Source organism: Sitophilus oryzae, unplaced genomic scaffold (genome assembly GCF_002938485.1).
Source record: "Sitophilus oryzae breed Bouriz unplaced genomic scaffold, Soryzae_2.0 scaffold_1586_pilon_pilon, whole genome shotgun sequence".
Lineage (NCBI taxonomy): Eukaryota > Metazoa > Arthropoda > Insecta > Coleoptera > Curculionidae > Sitophilus > Sitophilus oryzae.
In genome coordinates, this window is record NW_022146265.1 from 2,074,198 (window position 1) to 2,090,929 (window position 16,732).

Here is a 16,732-nt window from a genome sequence, read left to right on the forward strand (position 1 = left end):
GAAGAAAAAATTATGATTAATAAAAAAAAAATCAATAATTCAAATAACTACATATCTACTCAACATGTTTATTTTTGTCAATAATAACGTATTGACTATTTCCATTCTAAATATCTTGAGAACGGTTGCTCGTTGCGGTTTTTACCAAGAGACATTTTTTACGAAAAAAGTCTAGGGAATGTATATTTTTCCTCTCAGTAGTTTTATACAGGTACGGACGAAAAGTTATTATTTTTCAAAACAGTTAAAACACATGTAAGTGGCGCCCGCTAGAAATAGGAGTCATATTGTCATCAAAATCAAATTTCTCATGTCAAAAAACTACCAGACACCAATTTTCATCCAAATATTGACGTTACTTCAGAAATTATTTGGAAAAAATCAAAATAAAACTGAAACTTCTACACCTTGTCACCTTGTATCTCGGAAACTAAGCATTTTCGGACATGTATTTATACGAACTTTCTTAGTTGTTTTTATCTGCAGAGTTTGCTGCCGAAGTTTCCGGAATACAATTCGGACCACCCTGTATAATCATCATGTTCTTTACTCACAATAATAGCAAATAATCAAGAATTTTTGCACATAGTGTTGTGATACAAAACTTCTGTACTTATTTATATTTTGTTATCAGTGATAAAAATAAATAACTATTAATACCAGAGCTAAATTTACATTACGTTGAACAAAAAGTGTAAAAGCTTTTAAACACTAAAAGCACAGCTTATTCATAATCAGTTTGATCAGTTTATGATCACTTGCATGGAAATTATCAAACAAGTGGGGTACTAACCTCCATTGAAGCTTGCTTTAAAAATGGACAAAATTGAAGCTGACTGCTGAATAAGCTGTGATGAAAGTAGGCCTTAAAAGTGACACCTTCATAGACGTTTGTAGAAAAAAAGTATAGTTGAATTAAATATATTGTTCAATATTGAGTGATATTACAACTTTTTTATGACTAAGAAAATACGGATACTTACAGTGACGTAAGGCCTTTCAATCCAACAAAAGCATCTGGCGCGATTCTCGATATTTTATTGTTACTCAGGTCTCTGAAAAGTTTGTTTCAAAATTAAATTAAAGCAACAAAGAAATGGTCTTAACTTACATTCTCCGGAGGCGTTTGTAGATTGCGAAAGCTTTGTTCGGAATATTGGTTATTTCGTTCTGTTCTAATCGTCTGGAATAAATAATATATCAGTAAAAGATATCAATTTAAAAATTGTACATATACAACGCGTTCAATCAATGTAAAATTTGGATACATAATATGGATAAATCTTTTAAGAATCTTCAAAATATTTGCCCTAATACATAATAATTTCTAGTTTTTCGTTATTTGTTCTTCCACTAATTTAATTACTAACGATATACTAGAATAAAATCACAATCTATTTTAAGTTAAAATAAAATATATATTTTTATCAATTAAAAAATGGATGCTGCTTTTATAAATAAAAAATGAACTGCTTAATAGGTGTTATGAAACTAGGATCTATTAAGAGAAGACTTACATCTCAGTCGTAGTTTCTGGTAAATGATCTGGCACTTTTGTCAGTCCTTTTTCTCTACAGTCTACAATCCCATCAGCGCATCTACACGGATGAGGACATTGAGGCTCATTTACACATTCTCCATTTATGGCTCTTTCGGCAAGACCTAACAAAAAAAACATGTAAAGATTAGTTGCCAACTTTAATAAATAATTCCAACAGAGATCCCTGATACACTACTTTACAAACTACATTTTTATGATTTGTATTTTCTCTCAAGAAGTAAATATGGACATGAATCATAAAACTGTAAATTGTGTAAAGATCAGGTTTTACTAAAGCGCAAAATTTAATGAAGCTACAATTTCTGCTAGTTTGTTAAGTTTTTAAGGATAAAAAGATATGTTTTCTTATAGTTCAGTCGAGAGTCTGTATAATGATCAGGCAATTAATATGTTTTTTATAAACTAAATTCAAGATCACAATCCAAGACGCGTAGGTCTACAGAGTCTAGAGATACACACTAGTCTACACACTGCAAAAGGTTTTATCAAAATTAGGGAACAATTTAAGAAGTTATAGAGCTCTCAACGTGACTAAAGGTTATTTTTGTATGGAATTTATTGTCGAGAAGACATTGTATTTCATTATAAAGAATATTAGATGTCATAGTTCAGTTACAAAATTGTTTCAAATTTTCAAATTAGACAGTAATGTGTATTTTATATTAATATTGTGTTTAACTTAAGTCAGCAAGTTGAATATATGAAAATTTAATACATCAATTCTAGTAAAGAAACCAGATAACTTTTTCACTTCCTTCACGATTATTTTTTTATAATACTATTTATATTTATAGGTTCTGTATCAACTGGGATCCCTGTTCTAATACTACTAGTTCTACACAATTGAAACTAGTGATGGGAAAAACCGATTAATTTCACAATAATCGGGTACTCGAGTTTCAAGCGATTGCAATAACCGAGTGATCGCTCGAGCGAAATATCACTCGTATTTAAAAATACGGGTTTTCACCCGTCTCTTGTTGTTGTAAGTACTCGTTAGCGCCAAGCGCCAAGCAGTAAGTTGCGTGCGCAGTGATGAATGGCAAGTAGCAAGCGACGAGCGACTCGCTTGATTTTGTTTATTTCAAAGCATTGTCGATGTAGGTCGTAAAATTTTGTTTCTCAGATACGCAACGGATAAATATACAGGGTGGTCCGAATTGTATTCCGGAAACTTCGACAGCATATTCTGCAGATAAAAATAAGTAAAAAAGTTCGTATAAATGTAGGTCCTAAAATACTTAGTTTTGGAGATACAGGGTGTCTACTTGTTGTTGTTTAAGGTCATTTTTATTTCGATTTTTTCCAAATAATTTCTGAAGCAACGTCAATATTTGGATGAAAATTGGTGGATGGGTGTTTTTTGATATGATAAATTTGATTTTGATGTCAATATGACTCCCATTTGTAGGTGGCGCCACCCACATGTATTTTAACTGTTTTGAAGAGTAATAACTTTTCGTCGGTACCTGTATAAAACTACTGAGTAAAAAATATACCTTTACGACTTTTTTTACATAAAAAAGGTCTCTTGGTAAAAATCGCTACGAGTAATGGTTCTCGAGATATTTAGAATCGAAATTATCAATACCTGTCATCATTGACATCAATTAAACATGTTGACTAAATAGTAATTAGACTGAAATCATAAATATGAAATCTTTTTGTGTCAAAAGTTCAAAAGAAACTGTTTAATCATCATTTTTTCGCAGAAAAACTTATGATTAATTTAAAAAAATAAAAATTTATTATTTCAGTCTATTTGACTAACTATACTTAACGTGTGCTTATTTTTTGTCAATAATGACATGTATTGACTATTTCCATTCTAAATATCTTGAGAACGGTTGCTCGTAGCGATTTTTACCAAGACACATTTTTTACATAAAAAGTCATGGAAATGTATATTTTTTTAGTCAGTGGTTTTATACAGGTACGGTCGAAAAGTTATTACTCTTCAAAACAGTTAAAACACATATAGGTGGCGCCCCCTACAATAAATAATTTTGACATCAAAATAAAATTTCTCGTGTCACAAAACTCCCAAATACCAATTTTGATCCAAATATTGACGTTACTTCAGAAATTGTTTGAAAAAAATCGAAATAAAAATCAAACTTCTACACCCTGTATCTCCGAAACTAAGCATTTTAGGACATACATTTATACGAACTTTTTACTTATTTTGATCTGTAGAATATGCTGTCGGAGTTTCCGGAATACAGTTCGGACCACCCTGTATATACGGCGTCATATAAATTTGCTAGGTACCTGCAATGTATGTGGAAAATTAGCTCGGCTCTTTATCGAGTATGTCACATTAAAATCGGATGTCAATATCAATTGCATCGCTCGTTCATAATCGAGCGATGTCGGTTATTTCAATAATCGAGTACTCGAGCGAAATTTCGCTCGAGTGATCCCATCACTAATTGAAACCATACCGGAACATTTGAACTCGTGATCTTGGACATCAGCCAAATTTTGTCCTTTCAGGTGTCCCGGTGAATAACACCTGCTGTACTGGGCCAATCGAGGATAGTGCCTCAAATATCTGGCCAACCAGGACAAATTACAGTCGCAATGCAGCAAATTGTCGGCCAATCGTAACGTTCTTAAGCGAAACATGTTCGAAAACATGTCTTTTCCCAACCAAGTGATATTGTTGTTGTTTAAGGTTCTGGAAATACAAGAGAAAACAGTTTGAAATAGACGTTCTTTGAGTTGTTTTTTATTTACTTACAGAACTTCGAGATCCTTCATAGTTTTTAAAGACGAATCGTCGATACATGTTAATTTGTTGTTGTCGAGAAGCCTGGAATAATAGTTATTGTAAATAGTTTCATATAAAATGTAATACTAAAAAAAGTAGTTACATTTTTCTTGTTTGTTGAAAATTTTTCAAAATCAAATTTTATTTAATTGCGTTTTTTAATGAACAGAATATACTTACAAGTTCTTCAAGTTATTCAGTCCTTTTAAAGTTTTCTTGCCTATTACTGAGATCTGGTTGTGACTTAAGTCCCTGAAAACATAAAAAAATTGTTTAATTATGATAATTATTCAAACTGCTCTTAATCATAACATGATTTTAGTAATGGATGTAAGCAATAAGGATTAATATGCATGTTATTAGTACTAATATTGAGAAGCAATTAGGGAATAGGTATGTTAATACGAATCATATTTTTGCAAATTGAAAGAAAATTAATATATAAAGAGTTTATAATAGACCAGTCGCCAAGTATTAAAAAATAGCTTATGGCGGGAGCAAATCCGAACAAGCTAGAATAAATTTTATTTTGTTTAGTTTAGTGTAAGGAACCACGTGTTAAATTTGCACCACCCCCAAAGCCCGGATTTGGCCGCCATCTTGGAAAAAGTGGCTAACATTCGGTTTATTTTTCATTATTTGTCAATAACTCGATTTCTATCAACTTTATTGCAAAAAATTAAAGAAGAGGAAAAACTCTATAAAAAACGTTCTATGTATTTTTTCCGTGCGACGACCCGTTTCCAACTCATCTCGGTTTAAACACCCTAAATATATTATAAGCAGTTATTATTTTCTCTTTTCTAGGCAGTTTTTGTCTTTCCGAGAACCTTACTCTTTTTATTTCTCCACGCATTTAGTGGCTGCGACACTACATCCGCATTATACAGACAAGGAAAAATGAAATTCGTTAAAGTTTTACAGAAAGAAAAAGAATTATTACAGACAGCTGCACAAACTTTCAAAGACCCAAACGCATCCCCAGAAGATATAGAAAAAGCTGGAGAACGATTTCTTCTTCATCTATATGGATCCAAAAAATGCGACTCATTAGATAAGTACAGACACTAGTGTTTCGTAAAATCTATTATCAGAAGCTTACCAAACCTAGCATCATTACCACCGACCAAAGACGCAGCTGTGCCAAAGGTTGTAATACATCTTGTAATTGTAAAGCAGGTTTGCGTTGCTCGGTAGTGCACTTTGTCAGGGCAAATCATGTTCGAATAGTTTGAAGGTGGCAAAATTAGACGAAGATGAGTACAAGGACAATTTTCCTCTCGATAAAGATCAACGAAAAGAATATTCTGCACTTTATGAACCAGATCCGGAATATGATACAGATGTGGAAGACATTCAGGAAGATTATATTGAACAGCCAGTAACATCAAAAAAACGAAGGAACTCTGATGAACCTTCCACCTCAAAAGAAACCTAAGTTGACATGTCTGTGGATTAGGCCTATTGGAAATGGGGATACCACTCAAAAAAAAAACGCGCCGGGTACTTTACCTCACAGCAGTTCCCTGAGAGATAAGACGGTTAAACTTGATTTTCCACAAGTCGCGCAACAATAAAAATTTAGTCCGTTATTGCGGTCATAATGCAATTTGCGTTCTCCCATTATGACCGCGACAGCAGGCTACTGCCAACCAGTAGCAAACAAGTTTTTAGGCTTTATGTCTCGGGGGTACCGCTCAAGGTAGTGTGGAAACAAGTACACTTAACCCCGGATATATTGAACACGTACATTATATCAAACTTTAATTTTGTTTTCGAAAAATTCGATACCTTGGGTAGTCGCACAAATAAAAAAACTTGATAGAAATCGAGTTATTGACAAATAATGAAAAATAAACTGAATTTTAGCCAATTTTTCCAAGATGACGGCCAAATCCGGGCTTTACGGTGAGTGCAAATTTAATACGTGCTTCTCGACACCAAACTAAACAATATAACACTTATTCCAGCTTGTCCGGATTTGCTCCCGCCATCGATGCACTTGCCGACTGGCCTAATAATTCTATTAAAATAATCAATAACTAAAAATATTGTTATATAAGTATGTAGTCTAAAAAATAATTAGCTATTTTGACAATCATTTAGTTCCTCAAATAGATTTTCTCATGAATAGGGTCGAAATTTCCGTATGTAAGAAGAGTACAATGCATTTATAATGTAACGAACAAAGAGAGAACAGTACAAACGTTGCCAAACGTATGAAATAAACCGAGTAACTGTGAACGGTGTGAACACAGATTGCATTTGCTGTCCTCCGCCCTGGGGCTACTCGAGAACGGTTCTGAAAGGAGCGGTGCGCGATAGCCTGGTGCCTCCATATGGCGCGGAACAGTTCTGGAACTTTATGACTCAATTGAATGAAGTAAGTGTATCGCGTTCTTGAACAGTTCAGGGCTGCTCAACTGCGTGAAAGGAGGACAGCAATTGCAAGAGACGTGGAAGGGTATAAGGCAGCTTCGTCGAGGTCGATAAATTGTTAAATTTTATAAAATTGAAATCCGGTAAGGAATAATTGATTGTAGTTTAAAAAAACTTTCTTAAAGTTTCTGCTATATTCCCTTCCCAGAAAAGTATGTGAATATTTTTACAAATAAAAAAGTTACACGATTGCTGAAAATTGCTATGCACTAAAAGTTAATGGACGCGTTTTTTAAACTTCTTGAACAGAAAAATTATTATTATATACATTTAAACATCTTGTGAAAGATCCGAACTTCAAAATAAAAAAAGTAGATCCCCATTTCTACTTACAAGAACATCTAAACGTGAAACAGATATTTTTTTCTTTCTCAATCGTAAATCTAATTGTAAATTGAGATTCCATTCTTGACTGACTATTGTCAACATATGAAAGCCAGATTTTTCGTTTGACCACTCCAATATTGGTTAGAACATTCTGAATCAATCAAAAAACTATGCTCATATAAACCTTTTTTTACCACGATATTATGACATTAGTACTGTCTAAATATTTTTCTATACCAAAGGAATTATTTAACACTTAACTATCCTTGAAACCGAAACCACACTATCCCAATCATCATATATTATAAAGCGGGTAAAACACCGAACCGCGGCGTGTGAAAATGAAGTGATTCCACACCGAAAAACCGATGAAATATTCATGAATTAAACTAAGGCCCCATAAACATAAACGTGCAGCTGAAATATCGTCGAAATTAACATATTTTATTAATTTCTAGTGTTGCGAGTCGATATTGATGAACGAGTAGTTCAATTTGCCGCTTTACACGGAATGCAATAAACTTTGATTAGTGGAAGTTTAATAATCCTACTGATAGTTTTAGGTCATTTAATTCCATAATTATTTATCCCGTATTGTATCGGAAACAAATGAGATATGTTCTTGTAAGTAGAAAAGTAGTTCTTGTAAGTAGAAATGGAGATCTACTTTTTTTTATTTTGAAGTTCGGACTTTTCACAAGATGCTTAAATGTATATAATAATAATTTTCCGTTCAAGAAGTTTAAAAAACCATGTGTCCATTTACTTTTAGTACATAGCAATTTTCAGCAATCGTGTAACTTTTTTATTTGTAAAAATGTTCACATACTTTTCTGGGAAGGGAATATAGCAGAAACGTTAAGAAAGTTTTTTTAAACTACAATCAATTATTTCTTACCGGATTTCAATTTTATAAAATTTAACAATTTATCGACCTCGACAAAGCTGCCAATGTCTGTAGTTTTTTTTTCAAACGTCACAAAAGTAAGTATTAATTTTTACGACGTGAATATACAAAAGTCATTTTAACGCCTAGGCCGGCCTAGGCATAAAAGTAAAGCACTTTTACGCCTAAGCATATATACAGGTTGTTAATTTGTTTATTACTCGCGGCAAGAGCTTTATGGTTGAAATATGGCAACTTCGGCCCGGGAAAAGTCGGCAGAAAACCCTATAAGTGCATGCGTTCTCAATAGGCAGTGTTGCGATTCTGTTCCCCAATAAGTAACTGTCCAGTTAACAATCTGTATAGAGATTTTGCGGCGAGGCTGTACGTTTGATATACAGGCGATGCACCAAAAGTCAATTTTACTCCGAATAGAACATGCTATTTTTTTCAAACGTTACAAATAATGTTTTAAACAATTTAAAACGTTCCAAATAATGCAAAATATAAGTAAATACCTTGTAAGATGCCTTGCAAGTGATTATATATCGAGAAACTATGATTAGGCTAGTTGAATTTGACACTTATATACCGAGAAGACCAGGCTACTAGTAACATAGCAAGTTGTCGGACGAATTTACGTTTACCCGTTTTGCGATCGTACTCGAGAGTCACTGCCGGCTAGTCGGCTGGTCAGGCAGTACGCAGTTGCAGTTGTGCTTGGACGGGTCGGTCATGACAGACTAGGAATATGACTCGAGGAGTGCCGAGTATTTATTATTTTCATTTTAAGTGTTTACCTTCACTTAAGGTAACATTTAAAATGAAAATACTTAAAATCTTTATTATTTAAGTGTGTTTGCAAGCCAAAACTAAAAATAAATAAATTCTCTAAACTCAAAAAAAACTAAAATATTACTCTAAATAAAAAAAGTTATAACAAGTGTTCAAAAAGACCATCTTCTTAGACTAGACAGAAGCCTAGGCGGTCGTAAAATCCCCGTCTGACATTGGCTGACATATTAGGGCTAATAGTTTGGAAAGCCTCTCGTATTTTTACTTGAAGCTCATCCAGATTATTAGCCCTAATATGACCATACATTTTGGATTTTACATAACCCCACAAAAATAAGTCATTGGGAGAAAGATTTGGTGATCTAGCGGGCCACAAAATAGTTCCATATCCACTAATTAAACGGTTGGGAAAAGTATTGTTCAAATATTCGTAAACAATACGGGCATTGTGGGCAAGACAACCACCTCAGCAATTTGATTACTTGAAAACGTGGGATTTTGATCCGCGGTAGCACAAATAAACACTTGCTTTAACTCCTGTTCTTCATTAATCAACACATCAGGCTTTTTTTGTTTTTGTGGGAACACGCACCCATGTGTTTCAAAATTATTAATAACTCTTGATACAGTAGGTAAAGATGGAATTGGCCTGTCTACAAAAGTTTGTGGAAAAATTGCTTGTATATCCCGATAAGACCTATTTTGGAAATACCATTTTACAATTTGAATTTTCTCACGAACTTCGTAAACATCCATTATTTTAATTAAAAAATAAATTTTACACGAGAACTGTCGCGAGAATCTATGTATTCGTTTTGGCTATTAAAACACGAATAAATACGAATTTTGAAAACATTCTTATCACATATCTACCTATTTTTATTTTATCGCATTTTTTCGCCTGCTTTTTATCCGGCGGACGGGTATACGCTAATTCGTCCGGTTTTGCCTATGTTACTACTACGGTGGTCCGGTCTGTATACCTGGTGCGTCTCAAAAGTGGCTCACCCCCTATAACTTTTTTATTTTTTCAGATAAAAAAACGAGATTTGCTATGTTAGTATATGACATAAATTGGAATTTATTGGCGTATTCAATTGTTTTTGGTCACTTCCTGTTTCACCGGAAACAACTACAACTTTTGATTTTTAAATGGCACCCTCGGTATTTTTTTAATTTATTCGATAGAAAATGATATTCTGAATAGAATGACATATCATATGTCAACTTTTGACATTCTCGCTTAATAAAAAATTGTATTTTAAATTTCAATCTAGAGTGCCATGGCTATATTAAAAACACTAATTCTTAATCAAGGAGCCTTGGAAAAATAGATTTGATCGTCTAATGTTTATAGTGTCATGTCCTGGCCGGTTAAAAGATGCCCAAATCGTATTTTTAATAATATCTCAATTTTTTCAAATGAAACGAGGGTGGCTCATTAGCATATTTGGAAAAAGCATTTTCTTACGAATAATTTGATACCAAATATTTGGTATTTTGAGTTCGTCGTTTTTAACTGAAAAAATAAAAAAGTTTTAGGGGTGAGCCACTTTTGAGACGCACCCGGTATTATGTCAGTTTAATAATATATTTTCATACTTTTGTGCTTAAACGTAAAAGTACTTTACGTTTATGCCTAGCCGTTAAAATGAGTTTTTTATATTGTCAATCACGTCACAAAAATTAATATTTCTGTGACGTTAGAAAAAAAAACTTTTTTTCTTTTTTTATTACATTAGGTTTCTGTTTCAGCCGCAGAATATCCAACCCTATTAAAAACGATTTAGATAAACAGGTAATACGGTAAATTAAAATAAACAAATAGGTCCATTTTATGTCAATTGTTCCCTCGATCACACACCAAACCAAAAAAAATCCGCCCAATAATTCCGTTCGAATATTTCGGTGCATGCACAGCGATATAGACGCGGGCTAATTTTAATAATTAATTTTGATTTATAGGGCTCCGCTATGTTACGTGGCCCCAAACGGTGGAGGGCGGGGACGAAGAGAAGGCCTCCGGTTAATTGTGGATTATTTATTAATTATGAACCGGCCGCCATTGTGAAATTTTTAATTAGTAGCGAACGGCATGTTTGTTCGGCGAGCCGGGGCACAATCGAAAGGGCAAACAGAAACGCATAAAATATTAGCGAGGAACGGCGACAATCGACCAAGTGCGCCAGCCAGCATCGTTCCATTGTTGGGCCGGATTGCGGTGGATTGTGCCAAAGCGATTGATTAGAGGCCGAAACGTATCCAAATATTTCATAGTGTTCCATATGAACGATTAGAAATTTTTTATTTAAATCACAGCTCGTCGAGTATAGCGATTTTAAAATCGCTGCACCGTATAGCACAGATAACATAGTAAGTAGGTATTAAGGTACCCATTACATATACAGAAAGGTCCACAGACTTCGAGACATAGGAAAAATCAAGTCCATTTAGCGTGTGTCGCAATTTTCACACCTTAAAAAATTAGTTTTTTATAGCTATAACATGGCTATAACAACTGTAGCGACTATGAAAAAAGCTGTGTGGTTTTCATAGAAAATAAGTAAATGATTTGAGAATGTTATAAATCGCTAAAAGATGTTTCAAATCTCTTGTATTTTAATATTAAATAAATTTTATTAAAAATTGAACTAAAATTGTTAGTATCATTAAAAACAATTCAAATTCAAAAATGGTATCAGTCAAATTCCCTCATTTAAGGTGAATATTAAAGTAAATACAAATACAGCTCATTCTAAACTCTACTTATCTTTAAGAAAAATTTAAATCATTGGTGCAATTGGGCCTTAATGCCGTTTCGAATGAATAATAGTATTAATAATGTACAATATAATAATAATAAACTTTATATCATATAGTGTGTATTAAAACTACTAAAACACTTTTAAATTCCTATTATATTAACAACTTTTGTTTTTTTAATCCAAAAAAAAATAAAAGTAACAAATTTCTCAATCAAAATATTTGTGGTCCTGAAAAGTTCGTCAAGGTAGGTAATGGGTAAACGGTAAAAAACAGCATAATGAAATTTAAAAAATTACAAAAATTATTTAGAAATGTGTGCCTCCCTCTAGCATTAAACAATAACCCAAACGATCATAAAATCCCCTCCTTACATTGGATAACATATGGGGGTGACAGTGTCAAAGGCATTAAATATTTTCTGCCTTAACTGCTCCAAGTTTTGAATTTCTTCATGGCCGTAAATTTTAGATTTTATGTACCCCTATAAAAATAAATCATTCACCGAGAGGTCAGGTGAAATTAAACGTCAGTCTAAACAAAACTGTCATTTTTGAAAACTTGTCAAAATTTGGACATACGCTAAATGGACTTGATTTTCCTACGTCTCGAAGTCTGTGGACTTTTCTGTATACGGTTCGCCTAGGGTTACCAGATAAAAACCCGGGTAAGCCTTCCCAAAAATCCGGACAAAACCCAGACGTCATAATTTTTTAACGATATATGTGTAAAATAGTTATTTTTTATACAAGACGATAAAATGGTATTTTATCGTCGTGTATAAAACAATATTTTTTTCCATAGCGAGTTACGTTTTAAAAAATATTCAGAAATTATTATTTCAAGGAATTTATTACGAGTAGAAAAAATATTGTGCTGGGTTGGCGTTGATTTCTATGTAATTTGACAAATAAATAACTGTCTCTTTAGTTGTCAGTTTTGAGTCAATATTTTTTCATTGTCTTTCGTGTCGATTGTCGATTGCTGATTGAATTGGAGCCAGGAATGGCTCAAAACGAAATAAGTAAATTACCAACAGATATTCAGGCTGAGGCGACAAACGCCATACCCAAACTACTTCCATTTAAATCCCGAATAACTTATGAAAAAGAATACAAAAATTTTCAAAAATGGAAGCAATTAAAAAACGTGCGAGAAGAAATAAAGTTTTTAACCTATCCTCGCTGTTAAAGTATCATTTAATCTATCATTGCGGTTAAAGTACCTTTTTATCTACTATTTTTGATAGATATAAGACAATTTTAACTGTTGTTATAGAAAAATAGTATATTGTTTTATTAGGAGTAAAAATGATATTTTTTGTGACGAGGCTGTACGACATACAGGCTAGGCACAAAACATCATTTTTACTCCGAATAGAATATGCTATTTTGTTTTCAAATGCCACAAATAATTTTTTAAACAATTTTAAACGTTCCAAATAATATGAACAGATTTAGAAATAATACCTTGTAAGTAATTATACAGGGTGAGTCTTAAATAAGTGCAAATATTTTTAGGGGTAGTATCTATGAGGATTTTTTTTCGCGAAAAAAGTATTTTGAAAAATCGGAATTTTTTGAAAAAAAAAATTAAAATTTTTTTTAGTTTTTAATTAAAAATGCTGGAATTTTATAAAACTGTTGATACAAATGCTACTATTGATTCTGTAAAGAAAAGAATAAACAATTTGCGAAGTGCTTTCCGAAAGGAACTTAAAAGCATGAACATTTTTTGTATTTTTCTTTGATATTAAGGGGTAACCATCTTTAAAAGTTTATTAAAATATGTGTTAGGTAATTTTTACTACCCGTAACAGCGCTACATTACACAAACCTCGTACATGTGGGTTTTATAGTTTCAATAAGTGCCTGAAATAAAGAACTGGCGTGAAGTATAGAGCGAAAACTTCTAATTTATGCCGTATCGAGCGCTGCGGTCGGAGTTTTTAAAATCAACTGAAATGCACCAAACCTATAAATAGTGCAACGATGGCAAAATCGCGAGATATCATCCTATATTTGACGAGCTGTATTTTAAATAAGAAATTTCTAATCGTTAATGGAACACTATGAACTATTTGGATAGGCTTTAATTTAGGACATGAGAATATTTCTCTTTTTAATATTTAATTTAGGTTTAATTAATTATTTAATATTCTAGGTCACATTATTTCCTTTTTAAACATAATAGCAATACACCTACTATATTCAACACACAAATGAAAAATAAAGAATAAATATACTTCAAAATATTCCATTATTATATTTTTCTCGTACCCGTGACTACTACGAAAATATACTACGATTGTATTAGGGGTATTAGATTAGTATACAAAAGAAGCAATAACGTTTTCGATTCTGTATATTGCTTTCATTATTTCTATCATATGATACCTATTTAATTAAGAGTCCGTTTCACAAGTCCCAAAAAGTAGCAAAATAAGCGTTCGGCCTTTAACCTTTTATGTAAAACTGGCTAGGTATTTTTTACACAAATGAAGAAGGAAATTAAAGATAAAGGATTATACTATAGCCGTATTGTAGCACATTTTTAGACAACTTTTTATTTTTAAGATTTTGATAGCCAAATCAACAAAATATTCCTTATGTTGGGACTAAATTTTCTCGAAAATAAAGACATAATTTAAAATTCCATTACAATACGGAAATAGATTAAAGTTTTATGATTACAGTGATATATAATTTATATGGGTTTGTAACAAATTGCTGGCTATTTTATGACAAATGCTGACGCTCTGCAAACCTTAATCAAGACTTAATCAAAGCACGTGTGTTTGGAATTTTGGGCGTGGCTTAACACAACAGGATCGGGCTAAGCCTTAAGCTCCGCGCGCACTGAATAGGTATCGGCGAGAGCGAACGACACGTAATTTTCAGTTTACGTTGAAATAAATGTAAGCCCGCGCACCGCATTAGATCGGCGCGCTCGTTGCGCTCGGTGCGCTTCGAGCTATCGGCGGTACTCGCGCCATCAGGCGAAATCAGAGAATGCATGGGAGGGGGCGAATAGTCTACGCCGAGCGACTGTTTTTAGTGGAGCGGTTTTACATTAAACATGTCCGATGAATTATTAATCGAAAGTGTACGAAACCATATCATACTTAATATGCGGTTTTTTATAAAAATTTCTTACAAGCACGTAACCTATATTGTTTACTACACTTATTCAATAATTGACTTAGAAAACCCTCCGATTAAACCCATTTATTTCTCATCTCGTTTTGATTATCTCACATTATTTTGAAAATCGAATTTAAATATCGTCAAAAAACTTATATTATTTAATTTTTGGTTTGTTTTGACGTTAGTAATAACAGCTGATAAATAGTCATCCTACTGTTTGACCAGCGGATCTGAAGCTACGGAAGGAATGCGAGAAAAAATCTATAATATACAATACAATTTTATCAATAACAATGTGTTTAATATATAATTTTTTCTTACCACAAACGTAGAAAATTATTTATACGTATATTATAGATTCTGAAGAAGACCGAATTAAAATTGGTCGAAACGTCAATCATTAAACAAAATGTAAACACAAGTTTCATTTTATTTACTACTGACTTAGAACAAAGATTTTAAAAACTTAAAATAAAAGCTATATATAAATGTTTGTAATGACACTTATTTATATTAAAAAACTAAAAATAGAAGTTTTATTTGACTATTTTTCATATCTAGCTTTGTTTTTAAAGAACAAATTAAACCCTTTTGAGTTATACCAAATTTGTTAAAATCGGTCAAGCTAAGAGTCATGTAGTATATTTTATCCCCATCTTCCACTCTATTTCACTAATTTTATGTGGTTTGTTAAGATCTAAATATATTAATTGTGTTTGGTTAAGATCTAAATAATATCAATTTCCATCATAACGCATAAAATATAAAAAGTTGCATAAAAATATAAATAGTAATAATACTTTATAATTTTTTGAAATGCCGAATGAATTTGACTAAATTTGAATAAACTTCTCCTCATCTATGCTCAAATTTATGCTCGTGACGTAGGTACTCTCGACCGTCGATCGTGCGACTCCAGTGCGCGGCTACAATCGACTTTCCGACCGGTCGTTCCGCTCGCGCCTCTCGCACCGCTCGCTCTCGCCGATACCTATTCAGTGCGCGCGGAGCTTTAGGAAGATTTCTGAAATATAATATACATATAGTTCCTTCGGCCACACATCCGTTTACCCGACCCCTGAGAGCGACCCGAAAGTACAGCGTAATAGACTCCTAAAATTAATATGATTAAAAATATAAAATAGTAAAATTTTAGTTTTTCTGAAATGAGTCTCTATTTCTTCACAATAACTTAAATAGGGTTGAACAAAATATGTAACCCAATATTAAAATAAAATTTTACTATTTTTTGAACAGAAAAATTGACTCTAAATCAAATAATAATTAAATCCATTTAAGTAGTTTAATATTTGCTTACCGACGATATTATTTTATCACTTGAATGCATAATTTCCATCCCTATTTTATGAAATTGCCACTCTAATACTAGTTATTAAATAATCTATAAAATATTCAAAGGTCTACCTACCATACACTACATAATATCGTAATTGTCAATTTAAATTAATTTGGATTTGCACAATATTATTAATAGAGTATGCCGTTAAAAATTAATGCACAGGATCGAATATAATATATTACTGAAAAATAAAACACATGCTACATGCAAATAATTACATATGGTTAATTTTGGGGATAATCTATTCAATAAATATTAAACGAATAATTATTGGAGGTAGATTTAATATGACTTTCTTTTTATCACATAAATAATAAAATAAAACCGACTGCGGAATGTTTAGCATGATAGAGACTTTGACAAACATATTGCTAAAAGCCATTGATAAAAGAAAATAATCTACTATTGCGAAAAGCAAATTTTAATCTACAGGGTGGTCCGAATTTTATTCCGGAAACTTCGGCGGCATATTCTGCAGATACAAATTTTGTCAGCGATGCGATATGGCTATGAACTGCCAGGTTACAGATTATTTTGCTAAGGTTACAGATTGCTAAGGTTACAGATTATTTTTCTCGAGAAGGAGATGCTGATAGAACACCCTTGGTTCGTGGATGCAGTATATGAAGTAAATACAATGCAAAGGTGTAATATTCCTATGTAAAATACAAATTTATAGCGT

The 16,732-nt window shown here is 32.5% G+C and overlaps 1 protein-coding gene across 1 annotated transcript in view; it reads right to left on the reverse strand.

Annotated features, from left to right (window-relative positions):
• The window catches only part of LOC115879711 (protein slit), a 64,604-nt gene that overhangs the window by 21,387 nt on the left and 26,485 nt on the right, over positions 1-16,732 (reverse strand). The window contains exons 5-10 of the mRNA XM_030896669.1: positions 4,515-4,586; positions 4,305-4,376; positions 4,006-4,241; positions 1,518-1,662; positions 1,112-1,183; positions 984-1,055 (exon numbers count right to left, since the gene is read on the reverse strand). Coding sequence (XP_030752529.1) covers positions 984-1,055; positions 1,112-1,183; positions 1,518-1,662; positions 4,006-4,241; positions 4,305-4,376; positions 4,515-4,586 — 669 coding nt within the window. The remainder of the gene's footprint in view (positions 1-983; positions 1,056-1,111; positions 1,184-1,517; positions 1,663-4,005; positions 4,242-4,304; positions 4,377-4,514; positions 4,587-16,732) is intronic.